At 42.9% G+C, this 25,700-nt stretch overlaps 1 protein-coding gene across 9 annotated transcripts in view; it reads left to right on the forward strand.

Annotated features, from left to right (window-relative positions):
- The window catches only part of SHANK2 (SH3 and multiple ankyrin repeat domains 2), a 4,166,579-nt gene that overhangs the window by 2,953,659 nt on the left and 1,187,220 nt on the right, over positions 1-25,700 (forward strand). For all 9 annotated transcript variants that reach the window (XM_069623409.1, XM_069623408.1, XM_069623411.1 and 6 more), the window contains one exon: positions 16,628-16,703. In XM_069623409.1, the coding sequence (XP_069479510.1) occupies positions 16,628-16,703 (76 nt within the window). The remainder of the gene's footprint in view (positions 1-16,627; positions 16,704-25,700) is intronic.

Here is a 25,700-nt window from a genome sequence, read left to right on the forward strand (position 1 = left end):
GTCTCTGATCAGAAAGAAAGGAGGAAAACCATTTAAGAGGGACACCCGAAATCCCCACATCAGAGACACTGAAGGAGTCTCTGGTGATCAACTGTATCAAAGGCTGCGGAGAGGTCAAGAAGAACAAGAGCATCGGCCTCTCCGCGGTCCTGAAGCATCACAATATTATCATGAAGGGCGACTATCACAGATTCGGTACCCATGCCAGGACTAAATCCAGCTTGGACAGGGTGGAGAATGTGATTAGTCTCAAAATAGGCTGAGCTGAGGGGTGGCAATAGACTCAAGCAATTTCATCATGGTAGGAAGAAGAGAAATCTGGTGTTGATTTCCAGCAACTGCAGGTTCAGGATGGGGCTTTTTTAGCAGTGGAGAAAGCATGGCATGTTTAAGAGACTCCGGGATAGCAGCAGTAGAAAGATTATTCAAGTGCCTCTGTAAGGAGGGGAGGAAGTTGGTCAGGGAGATCATGAAGGATACAGAGTGGAATGGGGTCAGCCGGAGATGCAGATTTCAATTTAGATAGGGCAGCTAACACCATGGTGTCTGTCACTTCAGAAAATTACATTTACTAAGTGGCTGCTCCGTCAGGTAAGGAGAAGGGTCCACAGGAATTGGGGAAATGGATCTTTCCACACATCTGTTCCCGTATAATAAGGATCTTCTCTTTAAGAAAAAGAAGCAATGTGGTCACAATGCAGTTGGGTGTGAAGGCCAATAGGAGGGGGACGAATAGGGGAGTAGTAAGTTCTATCGCTACTTGAAACATTTCTTTGGATGAACAAGATGCCTTCAAAAGACGGTTTGCTTAGTATTGAGCCTTAGCTGTTTTTATAGAGCTTTGATAAATATTCCGTGCCTGCAAATAGGCTAGTTTCGAAGAGTAGTCGACACCTTTTCCGTTCCAAGCGCTGGCATTCTTGCTTCAACAGCCTCGGTTCTGGAGAATTCCAAGTGGCTGAGGGTAAGGTGCGGATAGGTTATAGCTGAGAGGGAGCCAGAGTGTCATCTGTACACTGCAAGGCTGCGACTAGGGCATTACATACATTAGTAGCGTCATTCGGGCCCAAATGGGTTAATGTTTCAATAGAGTCAACATTAGACTCGAGAGGAACCTCAGACCAGCGTCGTTGATATTTCAGTTGAGGGCTTACGTTGTTTTTGATTTGGGTGCAAGGAAAAGCAAAAGCAAGAAAGTAATGAGGCGACCAGAGCGCTGGCGAGGGATCAAGGGATTGAAGTTAGGAAATGCTAGCGATCAAGCATGAATGATGATGGTTGTTTGCATTCCGAGGCCGTCACTAGCGTACCAGTAATAACACATTGTTACAAAATGCTTCACGCCCGATTCCTTCCTGTTCTATAGGTGTAATTATTACGCAATCGAATGGGATGGCATCTGTCCCAGCATGTGTGTGAAAGCTCTGAAGTGCCCATCAGATATGAATCCCTTTCGGTCTAGACACGCGTGTCGAGTATAAGGCAGACTTGGGCTTGACTTGAAGGTCACTGGGCAGGCAGGAGAACTTGGCAGTCCTCATGTTAACAATACATTGCACAGATGCAGGCGATTGGACCGAAAGGGATTAGGAAATGAACTGCACCTTCCTGGCGTCCCTTCTTTGGATGTCTGTGTGCATTTGGATTTAGTAGGCCTTGTTTGCCACTAGGATGTGTACCTAAAGCCTATTGTGTCTGTGGGGACTTGCGTGCTCTGTATGCTCCGCTGCCTCAAGCAAACCCCAGGCACAATTCTTAAGCGGTCACTCGCCCAGTGGTTCTCCAGGGTCCCTTGTAGGTGGTGGTCTTTGCGAAAAGCTGGCACTGTTTGTACTGCCCGACAGCACAAGAACTCTTCTGGCTTTTCTGATGAATAATAAACTTGCTGTTTGTCACAGTGAAACCCTTTTCTATAATAAAAACTAAATGGGCTCTTGAGCAAAAATATGTTCAAACCTCAAAGGAATTGTGACATAAATAAGCAATCGGTGAAGAAAACAAATATGAAATGCACGCGCTCCCCTACTTATGGGGTACTGGTGACAAAATATGGGGCAGTCTGGTAGCCTTGAATAGCAAATATTGCATTCAAATGTTCACCATAAGGCAGGAAGAGGGGGGCTCATTTTTATGGAGCCGGTAAATTGCATGAAGAGGGCCTCTTGCACACGCATTCATGCCTCGCCTACCTGCAATCCTGACTGATCTGATGAATGGGTTTTAGATCTGCACCGGAAACTGGGCACACCCGGGAGTTCTCAGGGGATTTGAAAGGCACTTGTGAAATGGATCGTAAATGCTGCCTAGAAACAGTGTCTGTGGGTTGAAAGTGACATTTCCACGAGTCTTTGTGGAATTCGTCGGTTTTTGGCCGTGCAAGAGAGAGAGAAAAAAAAAAGCAAACACGTGCATCTGGGGTTGATTGGTATATTGCTTACTCTGTGACCTTTCATATCCGGTTAATCGTGAGGTAGTCCAGAGGACAAACAAATGTGTGAGGGTGAAATGTGTTGGTGCTGTTAGTCTTCTTTGCACTATGTGATTAAAAACAATATTCCTGCAGGGACCGTTGTTCTGGAGAGTTGTTGGGAGTGCCGCCAGCTATGTTGTGAATGTTCTCTTCTATTGGAATATGTACGTGAGCTGCCCGATCACGTTGCAGCTGGCCCCCACATTCTGCAGAATTATGCTTTTTAATCAGGGGTGGACGGGGAGCCAAAAGAGGCCCCATATTACACATTTTCAGCCAACCAAACCCTTTTCCTATGGGAACATTTGCAAATACCACACCAAAGAGGCCAAGGGTTTAGAGGCCTACCGGGAAATCTCCAGAGTTCCCTATAGGCCAGTCCACCCCTGTGTTTAATTAGCTTGCTGCTTGTGCGCGTCTCCCTTCACACTTCTTTCTAGCATGTACATATATAGTTTACACACTAAAAGCTACATGAGTTGGGCTTTACAAATAATGTGGCATTCTGGAGGTAGATGAATGGCTGATCAATACAACTATACTGCTAATACACAACTAACCACATGTACTGCACAACACCCGGCATGAAAACAAGCCTTACACGATCACACCTCAACAGCACATGATGGCTGCGAACCGAAAAAACGCACCAAAGCTAGTGACCGGTTTCTTCGAACTGAAGCTGCCAAGAGCACATCAAAGCTTTCCCTCTCAACCCCATTAACAAACTCTGCAACCCTCCTTCCGTTGCAGATCTGCCAGAGCACCAAGACCAATAACAGCAATGAAATGTAAACAGAACGTTATCATCTTAATGTGGTCAGCTTCACTTTCTCAGTTTATTCTGAGAAGTTGGGAAGAATATCCTAGCATCTTGGACATCATTTGGGGGTTGCCAGGGGTCGCAGGTGCGACCCGTGAGGTATCCCTTGCTTATCCTGTGGTCTCCCTTGCTACCCTTAAAAAAAGTTTCTTTTTTTCTTTTTAAATGTAAGCTCCTGGTTTGTGGCCAGTACCATGTGGCTCTTGGTTTCTAGATTGGCTGGCTTTCTTGTTCAGCCCTCCTTAAAAAAACAGGGGTTCCACAAGTGTAACACTTTGGAGCAGTGACCCTAAATAAGAAAGAATAGGAATAACAAATCATTTGTCTTTCTGGAATTCTGTACAATAATTGCTACACTCATTAAAATGTTTATTTCAGGCCCACGTGGTGGGGTCACTGATTAAGTCAAATTCACAATGCAGACAAAAACGTCCAAAAAGCATTTACAGGAGATTAAGCATCCATTTCGGACTATGTTATTTGTTTTTCGCAAGTTGCAGTTATAGCATGTTTTTTTCTGCCGTTGTCTCTGTTAGGATCATCACAAGACAGTCCATCTCAGTGTCCTCGGTCACTTGACAACATCCTTGTGCCTAAAAGCTTGTGTACACTGTATAAATGTTTGACCATAGCACATAAAGTGGCCCTTGATTGCATTGTACCACAATTAATGCTTTGTTGCAATCTGTCTATCTTTCCTATCTCTATAGCATGCTGTTCAGGATGTTTGGTTGCATGTATTAGGTAATCAGTGCCCCGAGTACGGGATGCCATGTGAGTGCACTGCTTTCCCTGCGCAACTCTAAAATCTTAAAAACACAATTATGAACCCTCCCAGTGGTATGTATTTTGCCAACCTTTAAAAATTAAAAAGTAGATCCACGCAGGCTTGACATGTGGCCATCTTTGCACCAGACCTGCAAATGAGGTGGCCTGCTGTTAAATCTCAGTTACCAGTTTAATGGTATCCACTACAGGGTGTAATTTGCTTTCTGAACATTCAGACTTGTAATTGCTCATTTTACTATAAGCAGTAAGATAACTATAGCCAGGAAGATAGCTCAGTGGTTTGAGCGCTTGCTGCTGCACTGTGTGTGTGATCTCCAGGTTGTAGGTTCGAACAATGCCAAGTCAGCCTTTCATCTTTCTGAGGTTGATAAATGAGTGCCAACACAGGTTGGGTGATATTGTATGTATATTTGTTCGATATAAAGCGCATACGCGCTATATAACAACACATCATTATCATTTGGCCTTGGACGTCCGCTTGAATTCACAGTAATTTGGTAATATATGCCTATGCACAATGATATTAACGATACATATGGTGATTCATTTTTGTATGAAATGTATATCACATTACAGTGATATTGTAACCATATATTTCTTATTGTACTGGAACAATGCTATGTGATGTCACTTCCCATTTTGTCAAGGGATGAAAGGTCATGTTCCATCGCTTCCTGTAAAGTCACTTCGGGGTGGGGTCAAATGACAACACTTCTTGTGATGTCATCAGAGGTCAAGGGTCATGTGATGTCCCTTCCACTACCCCTGGAATTTTGGTGAAATGAGGCCCTTGCCTAGCATGCAGTAATTGTCCAACAATTGCCTTTCTTTGTTCATATGGGGCATGTGAACTATATACCCAAATATGTAGTCGTTTTCCCCCAAACAAATGTTTTCAGTTTCTACTGGGAATTTAGACTGAATATCCTAGCATGAAGTAGCTGTCCAATCATTAATTTTTCAAGTTTGTACTGGCACTTTAGATGAAATATCGCACCATGCAATAGTTTTCCAACAATCATTTTTTTAGGGTAATTTAGTTCAATATTCCAGGAAAAAGTAGTTGTCAAACCTTCTGAGTCCGTGCTGGTATTTTGGACAGAAAATCCCAGGATGCAGCAGTTGTGCCACTCTGTTTGTTCTAGGAGTTTGGACTCGATATCCGAAGATGCGGCATGATTGTTTCAGCATGCTCTGAGAATGTGGACTCAATATCCTGTTTTGCAGTGTTTTCTCCCCAAGGCTTTGTTTCAGTTCACTCTGGGAAGTCGGTCTCAATATCCCAGTAAGCAGGGATTCTTAGATTGTCATTTTTTCAGTAGCTTATGAAAACGATCAGAGTCTGAGGGGCTTCCTCATAAAAGGATTTTGGCAGGTTGCTCTGAGAACTTGGACTCTGTTAATTCATTGACAGTGGTCTTTCGATTTTTTTTTTGCCAATTTCTTCTTGAAAAATCCTATCAAAATATTTTATTTTTATTGGGGGTCTTTTGGGGAATCTGCATCCTAATCCCTCCACTTTATTAATTTTACTCTATTCCATACCCCCACCCCATACATACCCTTACCCCCCATATATTTTTAGATGGTAGTTTTCAAGAGAAAATAATCAGCAAAAAAAACATCGAAATAACATCTGTTGGTGAATGAACATTAAACCCTTGGGCTCGGTATCTCAGCAGGGAGTTAAACTCCTTGCAATTGTTAATTTCTTGTTCTTGACTATGCTCTCTTCTCTTCCTTTGCGTTCAGTTGTATTTCGGTGAGCTATCCTTCTGCCCATTATTGGGCTGTGGTTGTCATCTTCTCCCTCATTCTGATGATTCTATCCCATTCTCCTCATGTAAGAGCAGTTCACCTGGTAGCACTGGTCCTGTCTCTCCTCGTCGCGCCACTCATATTTGCGCGCTCATGGCATTCAGCAAGAATTGCTTCTTTTCTTCAGCAGTTCAGGCTCAGACCTCAGGTGGACCTGATGGTCCTGCGTTGTTTCTCTGGTCTTCCCCAGGTCTGCAGGGTCATTGACACTTTGCCTCCTTTTTCTCATCTCCCCACCAATAATGTTTATATAGTATCTTCCCCTACCACACACAGCTTATCTGCAGCCAGGTGATGTTGCCACTAGCATGTCTCTTCCTCCCAGTGAGAATGTTCAGTTGGCCGTGGTGTCATGGGAAGGATCTAGAACAAGCTACCATGAACAGCTCTCTCAATGCATGATTTCTCACAATAAATATTTGAAGTTTTTTTTATTGGAAAGGAGGCTCATTGTTTTGTAAATGTATAATAAGATGGTTGAAATTAGCCCAAATTAGTAAGTGCCGGGTGAGTTGCAATTAACTTTTTAAAGAATTTTTAACATAATGTTGTCCCTCAAGCACTGCATACTTTAAATGGACAATTACAGTACATTTTTGATCAAATGAAAACTATGATACTATTTAGAACTCTGTTTGGTGTGTACATGCGGCTACACTTGAAATGTGAGGCTTCTGGGAGCATAACATACGGCGGAAGGGCATTTGAGGCTGCCTTGGCCTATGATGGTGAGGTGGTCTCCTGGGACTATACCTTTCATAAGTGATTTTCCCTAGCATGAGACGGCAGCACTGGGCATTAAAAGGCGGCATTTGGCACAGGTATGCGGATATCCCTGTTATGCATGAGATGTCAGTGCCCGGTGCCCGTAGGTGTTCTTTATCCTGATCAGTACTATCTTGCTGTACAGAGCTGTGTTCCTTGGGCTGTTCAATGTTTACATTGTACTGTGAATGGCAGCTTGGTTTTGTCCTTGTTTACAAAAGTGGTGGGCATTTGGTTTTCCCCTGACGGGTCTTTACTGGAGGACATCCTCCTTCAACACCCACTCCTCCACGTTTTCTTGGGCATCCCTTGGTGGCCCGACTCTCTGTTTACCCCCTCCTGAGACCCCTACATGTCGCACGTGCACCACAAGCACCGCACTGTGATGTATCTATCTGTTGGCGATGCAGTGCATGTCTACTTTATGACTTTATTTTAAATGTCAGTACTATTTTGAGATATTGCCCGAGTTGAAGACAAAGCAAATCCCCCCCCCCCCCAGCATCATTATGGCTGCTCCAGAGCACTTGGCAGTTATGGCTGCATTTGATGAGGAAGGAAACGTTTGTCTTGGAAGCAAGACAACACAGCGCAACACGGGTTTGAATCCCGATCCCATGCTTAGAAACCACTCGCTGGTATTAAGCGTGTAATAAAAGAACAATTATATGATCACTAAACCTGGACATGCGCAGCTGCACTTTACATATGATGACATTAATTTGTAGCAGAGGGCATCACTCGGACATTTGAGACTGCACTTAGCATATGAGGGCAGCAGCTGGACATATGAGGCTGTACCATAGCGTGATGTTTATGGCTGGACAAAATTGCAACAAAAAACAGGGAAGCAGCTGGGAGAAATTGCGGGAAATTTGCCTTCTGCCAACTGTTTGTCTGTTTTTTATTCTTTAGCCTGGATGAGCAAGGGTGGAAATCCCGTTGGATTCCCATGCAGTTGTAAAATGTTGTTTCTGTGAGTGCAGTTTTGGTGCACATCATCCCATTAATACTTAAACGAAGCCAAAAGATGAAGCCAATTTTACCAATGTCACTTCACCAGCAGTACTTTTGCCCAGCTGAGGACTGTATCAGACAGGTGGGCATTTACTTGGCATAATATATCAGTAACTATTTGTAGGCGGCTGCACTTGGCATATTATGTGTGTCTGTAGTTTTGCAAATTGTGAATATACTTGATGTGTAATGCTTTAAGTTATGTAAGAGGAGAACAACTCACTGTATGTGGCATAAAAAGTAATTGCCTCAGGCATATGTAGGTTCCTCTTGGTGTTCTCTTGTAAAATCAGCACCAAAGGCATATCCAGGCAACTACCTAATTAAAATATGGTTGCGAGCTCTTTTGTCGCCTTATAAATGATTTTTTCATATTTTTTTTTTAACTTCCCTGATGTTACTTTCGGTGATGTCATTAAGGAGAAAGGTCATCTGATGTCACATCATGTGATGTCTTCGGATGTGAGATGCCATTCATGGCACCCCTGGATTTTGGTGGTTGACCTCCCAGTGAGGTTACGCGTAACATGCATAAAAGCTGAATGCAAAATGGAAATGTATTCACATCTTCTAAATGTGTTACACAAGTGTGGTAGAAAACAAATGAATTATGAAGGAGGAGTAGTGTCATTCCCTTTTAATTATAACGACTCCTACTTTGTATTTACATTTATTTTCTTTAAGTCTATATTTCTGGATCCCTTATTTCACCGGAAGCAACATTTCATCACTTTCACGGATTCCTGGTGAAGGCTGTTTTCATCCAACCTAAAACTTGAAAATGCCTGGACCTTGAATGTTCAAGGGTTACCCACATGCAGCATCCATTGTAACTTATTACCAAAAAAAAGTACATGCACTCGCATTTGCATAAACAGCGTTAGGACTAACAGAAATGCACGTGCGCTGTATTTGCACTGGCGCTGAAGCCATTTATGCATGCACATGTTGAATTTGCACATCAAATCACTGAATAATGTATCCAAACCGAATGAGCTCTTTGCATGGGAACCCTAAAGAGCAAATGGAACCACAGAATCACTCCCACATGCCCCTTTGGTCCCGATGGTACGCGGGACATGGTTCCCTTTGCTTTGTTCTGTCTGTACTGTGGAGCCCCTGAGTAGAGGATCTTTGAAGCCTCTCTTCAGGGCCCGCAGAGTTACTGCTGTTGTGGAGGCCATGCCATTGCACCGATTGGCCAAAGATACACTCACAACATTTGCAGTGGGTTGGTACCTAACGAGGGCGTGGAGAAGATCTCATCATGTCCTTCGGTCTGAGGGGGGTGGCGAGAGTCTGGCAGAATTGGTAGTGCACAGATAAGTAATGTTATTTCTGCTAATATCATGCCCAGAGCCGCAGGTGATGGAGGATAAGTGATTGATTAGTGTGAGCAGGACCCATGGTTGAGATCTTATCTGAACTTCATTCCTTTTTATACATTGTACTCTGGATTGTTCCTATTGCACTGGCATTGAATGTACCGTTTAGCGCCTAAGCATTTTCCAGAGATGCCGCTAGGAACAATGTGGGATGCTAGGTTTTCATCGTGGCACGCTCTGATGGACTGAAAGCACTCTTGCCCTTTGGTTCCGTGCCAAGACTTTATCATGACTAACGTATACCCCGGCTAGTAGAATCCTAGAATACTCCTGTACCTTGCCTTGAAGACTTGCCCAGCAAAGTACATTAATTGTTATTATTATTGTTATTGATGGTTTATGTATTGTGTATATGTGTTGGCGTTTAAGGCAATTGCCGAAATGAAGCACAAACGAACAAACATGCACGAACTGCAAAACGTTTGCTATACCGCCAAAGAGATGAAAAAGCAAGTAACATTTCACAACATAGTCAAACTCAAAACGAGGTACCAGGGCTCCCATAAACTAAATATTCGACAGCATATGCTGACGGTTAGACTCTAGGTACGATTAATTGAGACGGTATATATTGCCCACTGTGCTCAAAGGCACTGCGCCCATCTGCACACAAATTAGGACTGAGGACAACAGAGGTTGGTGGGCCAGGGAGCCAGCTTCTGCACGTTTTGCCCATCTCCGTTTGCTGCACTTCTGCCTACGTTTAGGCATTATTCCGAAAGGTATTTTACTCGTATTGCCCAACCTACATTTCTCCCCGAGATCATAGCAATCTTTGCATTTTTCATATGTCCATTTGTCTCTCTGTGATAACTAGATCAACTAATCAAGTTCCAAATTCAAAAGGGGTTCTTCTTTTGTTTTTCTGTGAACATAATCATATGCATAATTATCAATATTACCACCCAGGGCAGAGGGAGCAGCCAATTCAGTTCCTTGGATCGCGGACTGAAAAGGATCTATGTGAGCACTGCGACCACACACAATTGTGACGGCTGAAAATGCAGACTTTTTTTTTTATTAAACCCCTTTTACACCACAAAGATATACTGGGGGAGACCCTTGCAGCCCCCCCCATATTACTATAATGTCCAAACCCCCCCCACATATATATGTGGTGTAAACGGGGTGTTTAAAAAAAAAAGAAATTCAGGCATTTCGGGTGTCACAATTGTGAGGGTGACATTTTGGGACATTACCGACTGAAACTGCTAATCTCAGCCCACATTCCATAGAACCTGAGGGAAGCTTCTCCTGCCACGCAGCGCAATAATCCCCACTCCCTCATCTTTCATTTTTAATGTTCCCTCCACCCCCTTACCTCTTTTCTTTGGCGCTAGCGGCCCCTATGCTGCGCTTCTGCTGCCCCTCAGTGGCCACCATGGAAATGGAAGATGGGCTCTGTGTGGAGACCACCTTCCAGATACATGGTGGACATCTTCTGCCAGTATCTGTTCGTTAAATGAAAATACATTTTTCCTAACACCCACGTTTCTGGATTGGGAACCTTGGTTGCTAATAGCCTTAAGAACCTCTCCGGTGGGCCGATCAGACTCAATCCGGCCTGCTGGATTGTGTCTTAACACTATAGTAACACCTTTGGACAAGTGATGAATGCTTATGGCTCTAATAAAGTAACACACTGACCTGACTACCTATTATCGCTTTCAACACTGAATTGTACTGATGCAGATTGTGTTTAACCCCTTGTCAAATACTTCTCTACAATTAAAGCAGAAAATGAATTTCTGATCAAATTCGCTACCTACCATTTATTTGACTCACACATACTATAAACGGTCAATTACCATCGAGAAATTCATGTTATTGTGTTTTTCTGTGAATGTTGGTGCCATCTCCACATGGTTACTATCCCTGAATTATATAATGTGTGTACCGTATTCTATACCTGTTGTGTATTTCTGAAACACTAGATGTTGTATCATTCAGTCCTCCCTGTAGAAGTACAATGTGCTTCTCTGTGCTATGCCCAAACTCGTACCACAACCCAGCTCAGTAGGGTTTCAGTCAAATAGGTACACCGAAAGTTAGAAGAGTACCTCCTTCATCCAGATGTCGGTAACATGGGTAAAGAGAAGGTTATATTCTTCAAAGATGTGGCTCAACATCAGAAGCTTTCTTTACTAAAAGACAGAGAAACTAACCACACCATCGCCCACCAGTGCAAGGGCACACTAACACTATGAGAGGCTGGATATATATACTACAGGCAGGCTCATAAACTGGAAGTTGTTCTGCAGGATGGATAGAAACAATATGCAATTAGATGTGGGAGCAAAACCCGAAATTAATTACTTAAAAATGTCTTTGGGTATGGCAGGGAGCGGGGACCTAGCCAGACTTTAGGGCCCTAGTGGAGGCTTGGAGTGAGGGTAGGGGTACCCAGAGTTTCTGGGACAGGGCATCTAAATCACACATTTACTATCTCATTCTTTTAGAAGGCTTGACGGCATGAATGTGGTCTCCTTGTTGCTTCCTTATTCAGCCGAATATGACTATTCCGTACGGGCATCTTGATGTGGTGAGCAGCTTGCAAAGGCTTGATTAACAAAGGGCATCTCTGAACAAGACCTCTTGACTGGTCCTCTTGAGATCCACAACAAGGGGAACCAGGGGATCGGGTGCAAAACGTGATCGGGTGCATGAAGTATGGAGTGGCTCGGGTGCAGAACTTGAACGATGTGTGAAGTATTGAGAGGATTGTTCAGGGGTTTGATTGTTTATTACTGTCTTAAAATGGTCTTAAAACCTTCTTGATGAAATGCGCTGTGACAGCAGTGCCTGGCGTCAAGCTCTTGGACTGTCATGAGTGTGGCTTGTCCAGTACAGGCACTGTACACGTGCTGGATCCCTCTTCAATAGATAGCCAGCCAGGAAAGAAAGTATATACAGATGCCCATATGGACACAGACCCCCCCCTCCGGGTAGTTTGGTGTCATGGTCAAAATGTCCTTAAACCCAGTGAAGCCTCAAAGTTCTATGAACTGGGGTATCTCCGTTGCTTGTGGGACACTGTGGAATACGTCTCTCTTCCTTCTTTCATAAATGTCTTTACCACTAAGGAAGGGTACATTAAACTGTGTACCGCTCCAGCAACAATCAATGGAGCAGTAGGTTACCACACCATTTATTGTAAAATCCTAGCAGGGGATTAGTGAAATTCAGAGAGTACTGCTGGAATTCAACAGAAGACTCCATAGATAAATGTCACTCTGTTTCACTGCCATTGCCAGGGCCCTATGTCCAGGTGAAGCATGATGGATAATATTCAAGATGGTGGTGCCAGGATGTCCTTGTTCATCTCCCTCTATCTGTCTTTGCTCTGCTAATGTCTGGCATCCTAGAGAACAAAGGGTAGATGTCACCAATTACCTTCTCACACATGTTCACCACCCTGTAGAGTGGGCTCCACTGATCTGTCGATGGTTCAGTCCAATCCTTAGAATGTTTGGGTTTGAAAATCCTGAAGGATAATTGTAAATTGCTAACATCCACATAGCCAAACAAACAGTGCTAGCACTCTGCCACCAGGAATGAGATGATATTGGAAATTCCAATTTAAGTTAATACAGGGCTTTAGAAATTAAAGGTAAACCATTGTTGCTGCTAGGTTAATGTATGATTTAGCAGATTATTTAAACTAATAACCGACTTTTTCCAACTTTATTTAATTGCAGTTTTAGGGGTACTTATATACAACTGTGTATAATTTAATTCGAATGCCACGGCTCGTAAAAGCAGTTGACGTGAAAACTGCTTTCCACTTTCTCCATGTGCACATTATTAGAAAGATGCATGTGAATTTGGATGTAACGTTGTCTTGGTAAAATATAATAGAAATATTATTTAAAGGCAAGATATGGTATGGTGATGTGTCCAGCATCCATTTTTGAGGCTGCCAGACTACTGCCCCCATATATGACAGAAAAAGAAATTGCTAATAAATATATTTCTACCATCGGTCTGCATGCTTAATACTACCCACATTCTGCTGAGCAGATTTGTGGGATTATCAGTCATGTATATGAATAAACTGTCTCTGGGTAGTGGCTTGGTGCTAGTAGCATCAGGCGTGTGAGTTAGCAACTGCATATTAATTTGCTTTCTTAATGCCAGTAGGCACCCTAAGGGAAAGCACATGGATGTTACTCCCAGCATGTCATTTGTACATTTTTCTGTGTTACGTAACTTTCCTTGAAAGGTGGGCATGTTGTGTTACAGTTGCTGGTGTGTCCATAAACAGTGCACAGCAACATGAATACATGTGTTTCTATATGTAAGTCAGTGATTCACTTATGCACCCTATATGCCAGTAGGCCCACGTGGGTAGAAATGGTAAGGAACAAAGCATTTTAAGAAATTAGGCTGATTAGTATATTTGAGTTTCTTGTAGAATATGTTCAATACATCTCCTAGCAGATGCAAATCCATAATCACAAACATACAAAAGACTATGCTCTTATCCATCTTGATTATATAGAGAGAACTTCAATCCACAATGGTCACTCATAGAGCCATTGGATTATGATATACTAGGGCAGTAAGCAAGGTTATGAATATGAGAATGGAACATGGGAGCAAATTCATCAGGTTGGAATATCCTTACTAATAAGCCTCCCCCTTTCAACACCTTCCTAGGGAACATGTGGTCAAGAAGAGCCTGCAAACCGTTTGCTTCAAGGTTGCCTATCACTATTAGTTTAACTCCATGAACACCAACCCACCTTCTGAACAATGTCCCACACCAGGAGTGAAAGTACGCTCATTCCCTGCCGTAAAGAGTTGTGGCTAAATTTAAATCTGTCTATTTTTTTGTATTCCTTTACTTGGCAAACCAATCAAATGTACTTTTCTTGTTTCAAATTTCCCAAATTGTATCAAGCTCGGATCCCTACGCATCTCTTTTAGAGTGCTGAAGCCAACCGGTTAGCCTTCCAAAAAATGTAATAAACTACTCTTATTTTTGCCACCTTTGACACTGACCTTTAGCAGGGAGCACATTGAGGGAATTCAGCAGCTATTCAAGCCAGTTCATAGTTTAATTGATTTAGTACATTGGTATTTACGCTTTTTTAAAATTAAAGAGGCTGTCTGAAAATCATCCTCCTTTCCCACAAGATGTAATTTTGGATCTTCTCAGAAGAACCCTGCGTCTCCCTAGGGCCTCTCACCTTTTGACAGATGTTCCTTACTGATTTGTGTGGCATGTCTTAACTTATGATCAATGTTAGTGAAGGATATGACAAGTTACTGGGGAAAAAGGTGAGTAGCCAGGCATTCTTCAAGGAATACGTTTTCTGTAAATTAAGGGTCTAAAACCGGTTCACCAGATGTTTAGGACTCCAACTCCTTTCTACCGTAGCCAGCATAGTCCTTGTGTCTTAGTCCAAAACCTCTTGAGAGCTGTAGTTTACAGACCATTGCTGCAAAGGTTATTGAGCATGACATTAAAGGAATCCTCCACAGTGAGAGATGCCGGTTGATCACAAGGAAACAGGGGACGATGAGGAAATTGGTCTCACAAATCCAAATGTGAATGTGCAGAGTGGAAGACGACATTCATTTCTGCCGTCATATCTAACATGGCAACCTTCTTTTGGAAAGCCACCTGGTTTTGGAAGGCAGAATGATTTGTCTGAAGTCTTTTGCAACTCACTTATGTCGGTTTGAATCCATGCAGCATCACAGGACTTGATATGCAACAAAGAGTTGCACAGCTGGAAAGCACATTTCATGATCTACCAAAAGTGACATGACACCTTATAATGACCCTGAGAAAAGCACAGGTAGATTACAGGACTTAAAGAGACTATGCTTTCTCACAACTAGTTCAAAGTGCTTTTGAAGGTCAGCCCAGAAAGCGCTTTACAAAGTGATTGTGTTTCAATTACAGAGCAAGGGTACTGATCACATCTGAAAAACCAGTGCTCCAGCTGGTGATGATGGAATTAGATGATGTGGAGATGTCAAGGGTATCCTGGTTCAAGGGTGATACGTTCACAGTTAATTCGCCAGATCTTATAATGTTGCACCAGTGCTAGAAATTCAGTAAATGCAACGTGCACCAGCTTTGCTGCTTGCCTGGTAATGCACTGAAGCAAACTGGTTTTGTTTTTGCCCCATTGCATATTACGCAAGGATTTCCACCTGGGCCTTTTGTGTGCAGTGTTTGCTGCGTGGCACAAACTATCTACAGTTAACCAAATAGCGACATCTTTTTTGCAATGGAAACGATTAGCAACATGTTATTTATCCTGATAGCATAAACAAACAAAAAAAGAAAAAAAACAGTTGGCGTGCTAAGTTTTCTTGCCTGGGTCCACAATGTCATGCATTAGGGTCCAAGATAAACTTGGGGCAAGCCCTGTTGCTCTTTTCCCCCATCGCAGTGGCATATAAGGTGGCCAAAGCCATTTGTATTGTATTGGGCCAATACCCGTTAGCTATAGTGTGTATTACCAGTCATTAACATTGTTGTTTAGTGCAGTTGCTCAATTTTAGCTCTTGGGCAAACGTAGGATAACCTGTCCTTCAAAACTGCCTGAGGGAGTTTGGCATTGCACAGATTTTGAATGCTGCCCCTTGGCAGGATGACTTTTCCAGCTGTTGCGTCATACTTTATTTCAAACTTGTCATCCAAAGTCAGGATGCTGCTCCACCATGGTAGAGAGCAAATGTGAACATTGTGTTATAGGATGCTGGTATGAAGGGATTACAGTTGCTTGTACTGAAATGAGTCAGTTTTTGTAAAATGGTACAGGGGCATTCCTCATGTTTCCAGGGAGGGCAGGTGTAGCTTTACTTCATCGATGTGAGGCCTTATAAGTTATCAAAATTAAAGCAAGCAAATAGCCGGTCTTATTTTGGGGTTGGTTTAACGGTCTCTGTTAGCTCTATTACATTGTGGGCGTTATTACTCAAATTGATCGAATACCAAATTGACCTACTCATTTGTTTGGTCAAATTCGTTAGGTATTTTGGTTAATTTGTTATTCAATATAGATGTGGGGTTGGGTAAGGGAATAGGTTAAGGTAGGGGGAAGTAGGGGCAGCAGGGGGTCTCCCCCGCATTTTTTTAAAAAAAAAATCGAACAAAAGAAATTCGGTCAATTCTCCACTAAGTCCATTTCTTTCGATCAATTCAAAGTAATCCTTGTGGGGCTGGTCTGATGTGTGGCATGGTGAAACGGAGGCAATTTGCATGGGTCATGGCCTATTATGATTACCTATCCTTGAGGTACTTTGAAAAAAAGGGATGCCTGTTGGCCCTCACTTCCCATAACAATAGGCAGGAGGTTTCAGCTCCTACTCACTCCCACTACCACCGGAAAGATTCCACCATTGCCTCCTTCATGGAAGCCATTTTGTCAGTAACTGCTCTATCATCTGTCCTCCCTTTTTTGTCAATAGATATCTTTAAATGTTGTTACTTTCTCTCTTAGGGTATGCAAAGTGTATATTGCTTCTTGTTGTCCTGACTGCCTTACGATGATCCTTTGAAACTAGCGAACATGCCTCTTGTCTTCTTTCTTTGTTCAGAAACTCGAACAGACCGGACCAAGAAGTTGTTTAGACACTACACAGTTGGCTCATATGACAGCTTCGATGCTTCAAGGTAAGATGCAACCCTTTTTTTTGATACTGTTCGATAATCTAAAGCTTGTACAACAGCTATTCTCTGTTTATGTTAAGTGCAAAATGTGCGAGGCAATATGGCCACCTAGCATCATCATTAAAACCTAATCTAGCACAAAGCACCAACGCGTAGAACTCTCCCTTTTTAACTGAAATCGTATTGCGTTAGCTGCAGACCACATGACAGTCCAGCTAGTGCAAGAAGTACAGCACAGGGGCAGTATCCACTGTCCCTCACAGGTCACTGTAACTAACCCTTTCATAAGAGCACAACCTTTTGCTTTAGAACTTACTACACTAACTATTGCAAAATGAATCACTGGAAAGTTGAGGGAAGTCTTCACAAATAGGTCTACGTCACCCCCTGAACAATGGCATTTTATAATCTAACCTTACTTGTCATTTTAAGATAAATTGTTGTACTAATTAATGGTCAGAGTTTGGTTGAGGATACGTTGCAACTGAAATTAACTAAACTGGCATTTCATAAAGCCTGTACTACGTCTAGAGGTCTGTGACTTGATAGTGGGTAGATTCTGTGGAATCTGTTTAAACAATAGAATCAACCTGTCATTGTGTAGATGTTAAAGGGATAGTTCATTCTAAAATTTTATTGGCTAAAAATATGGCCCATAATCAAAAATATATATAAAAATAATAAACAAAGTTCCTATGTAAAGTTTTGAGCAAATGAGGCTCGAACGCAAATATTTCAAGCACTAGGAGGCATCCATTTTGTGAAATGGATGAGCCCCCTCTGCTTGAGTTAATCTCACCCCTTGTGGCACTAATGAAGCAAAAGCCAGCCAGCTGCAATAAACAAAAGCTACCACTGGGTGGCTTTCGCTTCATTATTGCCGGAGGGCAGAGAATACAGTCAGGAAGGCTGCATGCAGGTAAGTACTTATTTATTTTTTCTTAACACTGAATATATATTTAGCACCAGTGCTAAATATAAATATATAGCACCAAAAACGTAAAATATATTTGTTTGCAGTAGCTTCAGCTTTGAGTCTCCTGGGGTCCCCCGTGTCAGGGAAGCCCAGGAGACTCAAAGCTGAAGCCACCGCAAACATAAATACAACGTTGTTTTATTCATAAATGCTGCAGTTTTCTTTTCTAAGTTTCCCAGGCTCCTTCTTTTCTAAGTTTCCCAGGCTCCTTATTTTCTAAGTTTCCCCTGCTGCTACAAGCCAGAGGAGCCCGGGAAACCACAGCATTTATAACTACAGCAATGTTGTATTTATGACTGGGCGGCTTTCGCTTTGTCTCCTGCCCCCCCCCTCAAACCAGGGGATCGCAAGATACTCAAAGCTGAAATGATTTCCATGGTTTTTTGACCACAGAATCATAAATAGAACAACATTGTATTTAAAATTGCTGCGCCTTTGCTTGTAGACAAGTGCAGACAATTAGGAATACTTTGCCAGCATTTATATTTTCTGTGCTTCCCTGGGCTTGTGGAGCAGCGAAAATGTAAAATGAAAGTGAAGGCAGCCAACTCTCCATGTTCAGCTATGCTCTGGCTGCAGTAAGCAAAATCTCCCAATAGGGGGCTTTTGCTGCTTGATTAGTACCGCCAGGGCAAAGCTTAACATGAACAGAGGAGGCTGCTTGAAATGACAAAATGGATGCTCCCATGTAAACACTTTGAGCATCGTTTGCTCAAAAGTTTATATAGGAACTTTCTTTAAAAAAAAGTATATGTTTTTTATTATTGCCCATCTTTTGGGACAATAACATTTTATTGTGAACTATTCCTATACTAACTGTCAAAGGATCCACATTTGCAGCAGGTTTTTTCATTGATTGCAAAATGTCTTTTCTTTCAAATATTTGAGTCAATGTTTCCTTTAGAGGTATCAATTACCCCACTGTCAGGCATCAGTGTTTCATTCAGACATGTGTTTTTCTTGGCAATCTGAGACACAATATGCTGTGTTTATAATGGGAAACCCAAAATGGCAAGTGCCAGAATACAAAAAGAAAAACTAGGCAATCTACTCAATTATGGCATTAGTGATCTTGAGAGCGCTCTTTCAAAATCACATCACTTTACATGCAACTTCAATTAGTTCATACTATATAAAAGTAGAGTCTATGCATGGTATGCATGTATATGAAGCTGTGTAACTCATCACCGCAAGGGTTTATCTTAAAGGTATGGAACGTATGCCTGTTGATACTTAGTTCAGAGCCAGCTCATTTGTGTTATAAACCTGCACCAAATAATTTGTCCAAATCCCAACGACCCAAAGTTTTTACTCTTTTCAGAATCCGCTGAACTTCCCAACCTTCTAAGAGATATGTTTGGTTAGGCAGATTTGCTTGGCTATATGCAGGAGGCAGCTGGAGCTCTTCAGCAGTCACGGGGAATCTCTGAGAGGGAGACCAGTGGTGTGACCTGATGCTTGTTGCTGTTTGAGAGCTGGAATATTAAACGTCATTTTATAGTAGGTCTTTTTTGGCTTTGTCCATTTAATGAATGTATATGGTGAGACAGAATGAACATTTAAAAGGGGAAGAAGCTTTAGGTTTCTGTTGATGTTGGAGATATGGATCATTTTATACATTTTATGTAGTGATTGTGTGCTGTTTTTCTGGAACTTTTTTCTTTGCATATATGCCCTGGGTCTGCTTTATTGAGCATGCACTCACACCAAAACAGTTTCTTTTATTTCATGTGCCACACCTTTGGGAGAATAGAAATGGGTGCGGTAACAATTGTTGGAGGTGGTGATCACAGGTGGTGGGCATACATTCTAGACTGACTGGCTGTGGATTTCATTTTGAGAGATTTCACTTTTTCTGCCAGACACCTCAACAATGTACATTCTATATAAGCACTGGGGCTGATCGATTGAACACACACTCACACTCACACACATACAAGCAGGTCCATTGAAATGATTTGCCACACATTCTAGGGACAAACAAATGTGGGGTGTTTTTAAAAATTGTAGGAAGGAATTTGCACTGGAAGATCTTGTTTGAATGGATGCACTCACACACACAAAAAAAACAGTGAATTGTTATGTTGGAAGAGAATGTTTTGGGGCTGTCTTTAAAATTGTTGGAGGCAGAGGGAAAACAGTGTGTGGTTGATTGGTTGTGTGTCACAACACACCACTTGCTTGAGCACAGTGAGCAGTGTGCGTATTGGAGGCTGGAGGAGGGATTTGTATTGGACCAGCTTGTTTGAACAGGTGCACTCGGACACAAAACAAGCAGTTGAATTGCTTTGAGGCAAGAGAACTTTTTGGGAGTGCTGGAAAACAAAGTTGGAGGTGGTGGGAAATTGGTGGCAGGTTGATTGGTTGCAATAAACACCTTGCTTCAGTAAACTGAATCGTAGTCCACAAGAGGTATTTGCGGAGGGCCAGCTTGTATGAAGGGGAACGCTTAAACACCAAAAAAGCATTTTAATTGTTTTGTGTGAAGAGAACATTTTTGTTGGTGCTTAAAATATTGTTGGAGGTTGTGGGCAATTAGCAGCAGTTGATTCTCTGTGACGCAACAAGCCACCTCCTTGAGCACACTGAGTATTTGGTGTGTTGGAAACTGGATGAGGTATTTTGTGTTGCCATAGCGTGCTTGAACAGGCAACTCACACAAAACAAGCAGTTGAATTGTTTTGAGCTAAGAGAACGTTTTGTTGGTTCAGAAAACATTGTTGGAGGTGATGGGCAATTAGGGCCAGGTTGATTGTCTGTGTGATGCAACACACCACCTGCACGTGCACACTGAGCAGTAGGCCAGTGGAGGAATTTGCCCTGGTCCGCCTTGTTTGAACTGGCGCATTGAGACATAAAACCAGTCCTTCAATTGTTTTGGTGGAAGACCACATTTTGCTTCAGTATGTGGTTAGTGACGGGTACATTGGTTGTAGACACAGCACACCACCTGCCTGAGCACACTTTGAACAAAAGGACCGCGGAGGAATTTGCTTGGGGACAGGTTTTTTGAATGGGCACACTCAAACATAAAAGAAGCAGTTGAATTGATTTGGCGGAAGAAAACATTTTGGGGATGCCAGTAAAACTGTTGGAGGTGATGGGCAATTAGCACAGGCTGATTGGCTGTGTGGCACAACAAACCACCTCCTTGAGCACACTGAGTATTTGGTGTGTTGGAAGCTGGAGGAGAAATGTGTGTTGCAACAGCTTGTTTGAACAAGAAATTCACACACAAAACAAGCAGTTCAATTGTTTTGAGAGAAGAGAAACTTTTGTTGTCCCTGAAAACACTGTTGGAGGCATTGGGCAGTTAGTGTCAAATTGATTGACTATGTGATGCAACACGCCACCTGCTTGAGTACACTGAGCAGTAGCCCGTTGGAAGAATTTACGCTGGGCCAACTTGTTTTAAAAGGTGCACTCATACCAAAACAAGCAGTTACATTGTTCTGGGGGAAGATATGTTTGCGGGTGCCAGAAGAATTCTTGGACGTAGTGAGCAATTAGTGGCAGGTTGATTGGCTGTGTATTACATCAGGTTGCTGGGTAGGTAACTTCTTTACTGGCTAAAAGTAGGAAAATACACCAGAATCTAAAAGGGAAAACATCCACCAGTACCCATTCAACTGAGCCAAACTGCTCCAACAGCTTCACTCAGAACCCTGACACATCAACAGTCTAGGACTAACCTCACACAGGCATTAATCATACATTCCCAGCAACTGCAATATCACAGGACAGTGATAGGGCAGTCCACAGAACATAGCACAGTTCCCTCCTTCACAACAATAACACAACATGAAAGAGGAAAGGAACGAGGAACATGGGGGCAAAACCAAAACCAAAACCAACCAGGCCAAAACAACCAAAAGTGCATAACAGCCACACACACCATCTCCTCACCTTCCATACATGAGACGCTAGGACAGCGCACCATAAGACTCCTCACCAACCACACATTTGGCCAAACAGCAGGAACCAAGCCAAAACAGGGGACCAGCCCCACACCACCAAACAGCATTTGAGTGCCCACTCAACCCAACTTGATACCTCTCTCGCCACACAACACTTGTTAGGGCTTTTCAATTGTAAAACTTGGAAGGCCCAAAAACAAAACAACCCACCATTGAGACACCCAGATCTAGGGTGTAAAAGGTAACCCCCCATAAGGGTACAAGAGTCTTCACCATGCATAATACAGGCAAGGCTGACCGAAGCACAACCAAAAACCAATTGCCAATGCTGGACCGAAACCCAACCAACAAACTGAAAACATCTTTAATGCTCCACCACCCCTGTGGCAGACAAACCGGAGGCCGAGCCCAAAGCAGCTGGCACTACCATGTCCCAAAAACATTAACAACCTAAGCAGGTGACATTGGCGAAAATCACCCCCAAAAACCTCACGTCCCTGTGATCAAATGCTGGGTGTCCAACACCCAGGAGGTAAAACGTCAGGTGTACAACATCACTGTGGTAAAAGCGCCAGGTGTCCAACACCCCTGTGGTAGAAACACAGTAGGCCGAGCCCAGAAATCTGCTGTCACTACCCGGCCCGAAAAACATTGCTTACAATAAACCATACTTCATCACCACAACAACATACAACTCAAAACAGTAACACTCCCCCCAAAATTTGCAAAGACTGAACCAACAGATGGAACACAACAAACAGTTGAAACATGGAAAAATAATACAATTTCTAACTCTTAGGAGTTCAGACCCTGTTCTAATCTGCAAGGCTGGAGACCCTGTGAATGCAAAGGTTAGTTATATCATAAGCAAAACGACTATTGTTAATAAGTCCATGTGTGTTCAAGACCAACCTGTAAAGGCAAAGGGGTTAAACATAACCTTCCATAACAATAAACCTTGCAATCCCTTCAACCAACAGAGGCCACGTCAATACTGCCACACGAGTCCCATCCCATATTTAAATCCAAACCACCACAGAGAACTCCTTACAGGCCTCGCATCACAAAATGTCTGCATTATTATTCAAGGTTAAACATTGAAATCTCTCAAAAAATAACAAATCTGTATCTAGCTCCTCCAACACAGCAATATTATGTATTTCTAGGATCCCACAACATGGCACGACAGTAGCCGCACAGTTATTCCCAGAGGGCATGAAACTCTCCTTGCTGATATACAACCTTCCCATAAAGCTGCACCTTGATCGCAGTACCTTGTAGTGAAGTTGGAAGGTGGCACTTGCTCAACACCCATGTCTGGACCCACCTCCATCACTGGCTTGACCCGCTCAGAGCCAGACTGCTGCATTGCAAACCATGATTCACAGTACCCAAACAGCTGCCGTTGGATTTTTCCAGCATCACAAGGCAGACCTAGATCATCTGACTTTCTCTTGGAAACTGTTTGAACGTGCGCATCACCACGCACACAGCAAAGGTCAGCAGTAAAAGTCTCATGCGGAATTCCTTCCTCTTCCATTGGCCGACACCGGAGCCCTGTAGCCTTTGGCCTGCTGACTGTTTGACATCATCAGATGGACACCAGACTTGAACATGTGCAGAGCTCTGAGGGATAACGAGCACCAACCGACACCAGTACAGAGCTGGAAAATGAGGTACGACCTCCTTTCATCGCTGGATGTTTTTTCACAGGGGTTTTTTTACCTCAAATTTTTGGGCGAAAACACTCAACAGATTTTTTGGGGGGGTTAGAAAAATATAGAAATTGGGTGTGGGTGATCGGAAATATATAAAACATTTTTTAAAGGGGATGGGGTTTATGGGGGGGCGGAACCCTCCCAAAAATAAAACAAAAATAAATTTGATTAGATTTTTCATAAAAAAACTGCAGTAAAAAAAACACGAAAAAACATCCCACGATGAAATGACATGGAACCGAAAAAGAAACTCCACACAAAGCTGGTAAGTGGCTCTTAGTTTCCTCAAAAACTACCCAGTTTACAGACTATAAATCTCTGTGCAGCTGACGACTTTCACTACAGTACTTCTCCATTGTGGGGATGTGAACACTCTGGCTACTCCCTTGCACAGTCCTGCTTATTCCGTGACCATGACAATCTGTCTCCTCCCAGTACTGTTGCTAGTAGCACCGCAACCCATTAAGTAATGGACCCTCACTCCACACTGACCCCTGCCCGGTATGTTGCCACTGCCTCCTGGCAGGCCACCTCTTCTGCACTGCCCTTCACAGCACTTCATGGCCTGAAAGCCTCTACCTGACCCCTGCAGGTCCAATTTGCTGCTGGCCGCTGCAGACCGGACTTCCTGTCACAAATACTTTCAAGAGTCCAAATTCGTTCTGCCCCTTGCAGTACCAGTATTGCCGCCCATTCACCTATCCTATGCTGCCCTCAATGGCCCCCTTGGAATAACACTTGTTCCAAGCGCCTGCAACTCAGCTGAAGGCAGCTATAGACTCGAAGGGGGAACTGGTGGATGTCTCCTCTGTTCCTTGGTGTCTCTGCACACTCACGCTGTAACTGCCCCCCTTGGACAGACGCTGTGGCCCACTTGTCCAAACCAGCTCATCACCAATTTTAAGCAGGGTTCTCAAGGAAAGACGCGAGTGAGCCACTGCTGGGTAGGTTATTTCTTTGCTGGATAAAAGTAGGAGAATACGTCAGGATATTGAAGTACAAAGGTAAAAGGGAAGACGTCCACTGGTGCCCATTCAACTCAGCCAAACTGCTCGAACTGCCTCACTCAGACCTCCTACACACCAACAGTCTAGAACTAACCTCACACAGGCATTCTACATACACTTGCAGCAATTGCAATTTCACAGGACAGTGATGGGGCAGACCCCAAGACATAACATTGTATAGCGCAACACACTGCCTGCTTGAGCATTATGTAATTGGTGGGCCTGAGACGCAATTTGCACTAGGCCACCTCGAATGAATGTGCTCACTCATGCACAAAATAAATATTGAATTGTTTTGAAGGAAGGGAACATTTTGGAAGTGACAGAAGAAAAGACTTGTGATTGGCTGTGTGACGCAACACACCATCTGCTTGAACACACTGAGAGCAGTAGGCTGGAAGAGAAATTTGCAATGGTCCAGCTTGTTTGTTCTTTGTGATGTCCCGTTGTTCCCCTGTCCTGTGTGTTTTTGTGACACTCTGATGCCTACAGGCTTTTGGCGCTTCATAAATAAGTAAATGAAATACACCAACTCAATATAATAAAGGTAATATATATGGAGGTTCAAAAGCAACACATATAACAGTTACATTCTCAACTCAACTGTCTCTCCTTATAACATGGGTGCATTTCCCTTCCCCAGATGCAAGCAGGATTCTGTTCAACAGTTCCAAAAAATAAGGAAATCCTGTCTTGTAGCAAAGTTTCAATGCAGTTCATTTGATTTCTGCATAATAACAAAAAGTTCAAACACTTCAGGATTGTTCAACAAGTTATCTTTCTTTTACACTTGTAATATTAAGAAAAATAATCTTAGCATAAAGCTTGAACAATTCCTGAATTCAGTAGAATGAATTTAAATTGTCTTTGTCAGTTTTATTGTTCAACCACATATTTGTTTAGAAACAATTATACGCTTCAGCAGTTGATACACTTTTTCAGCAATGAAGGTTTCTGATGATGATTCGTGTACACCATTTCCCAGCACTTCATTAACTTCCACCTGATTTACTTCCATGCCATGCATACTACTTCAATTACACCTGGTTTACTCCCATACCATGCATACAACTTCAATTACACCTGGTTTACTCCCATGCCAGTCCTACTACTTCAAAGTTCTCTGTGAGGGTGTAATCCCCTGCCTGAACAGGATAAAGGGTTACCGCAACCTCTGACCTGAAGTACTCCCCTGCCAGGCCAGGAAATTACGAACAGCAAGTGCTTCTGCAGTTAAGATCAGCTTACAACAACTTGACAATGTCTCTTGCTTCACAGCGCCACGTTTGGAGATTTTCCTCAGGGAAGACAAGATTCACATCGCTGCTCCTATTAATTACACTTTTGCGATTTCCAAAACCTCTGCAAGTTAGGCTCCACGT

This window comes from Ambystoma mexicanum, chromosome 11 (assembly GCF_040938575.1).
Source record: "Ambystoma mexicanum isolate Mex_15411 chromosome 11, UKY_AmexF1_1, whole genome shotgun sequence".
In the NCBI taxonomy this organism is placed as follows: Eukaryota; Metazoa; Chordata; class Amphibia; order Caudata; family Ambystomatidae; genus Ambystoma; species Ambystoma mexicanum.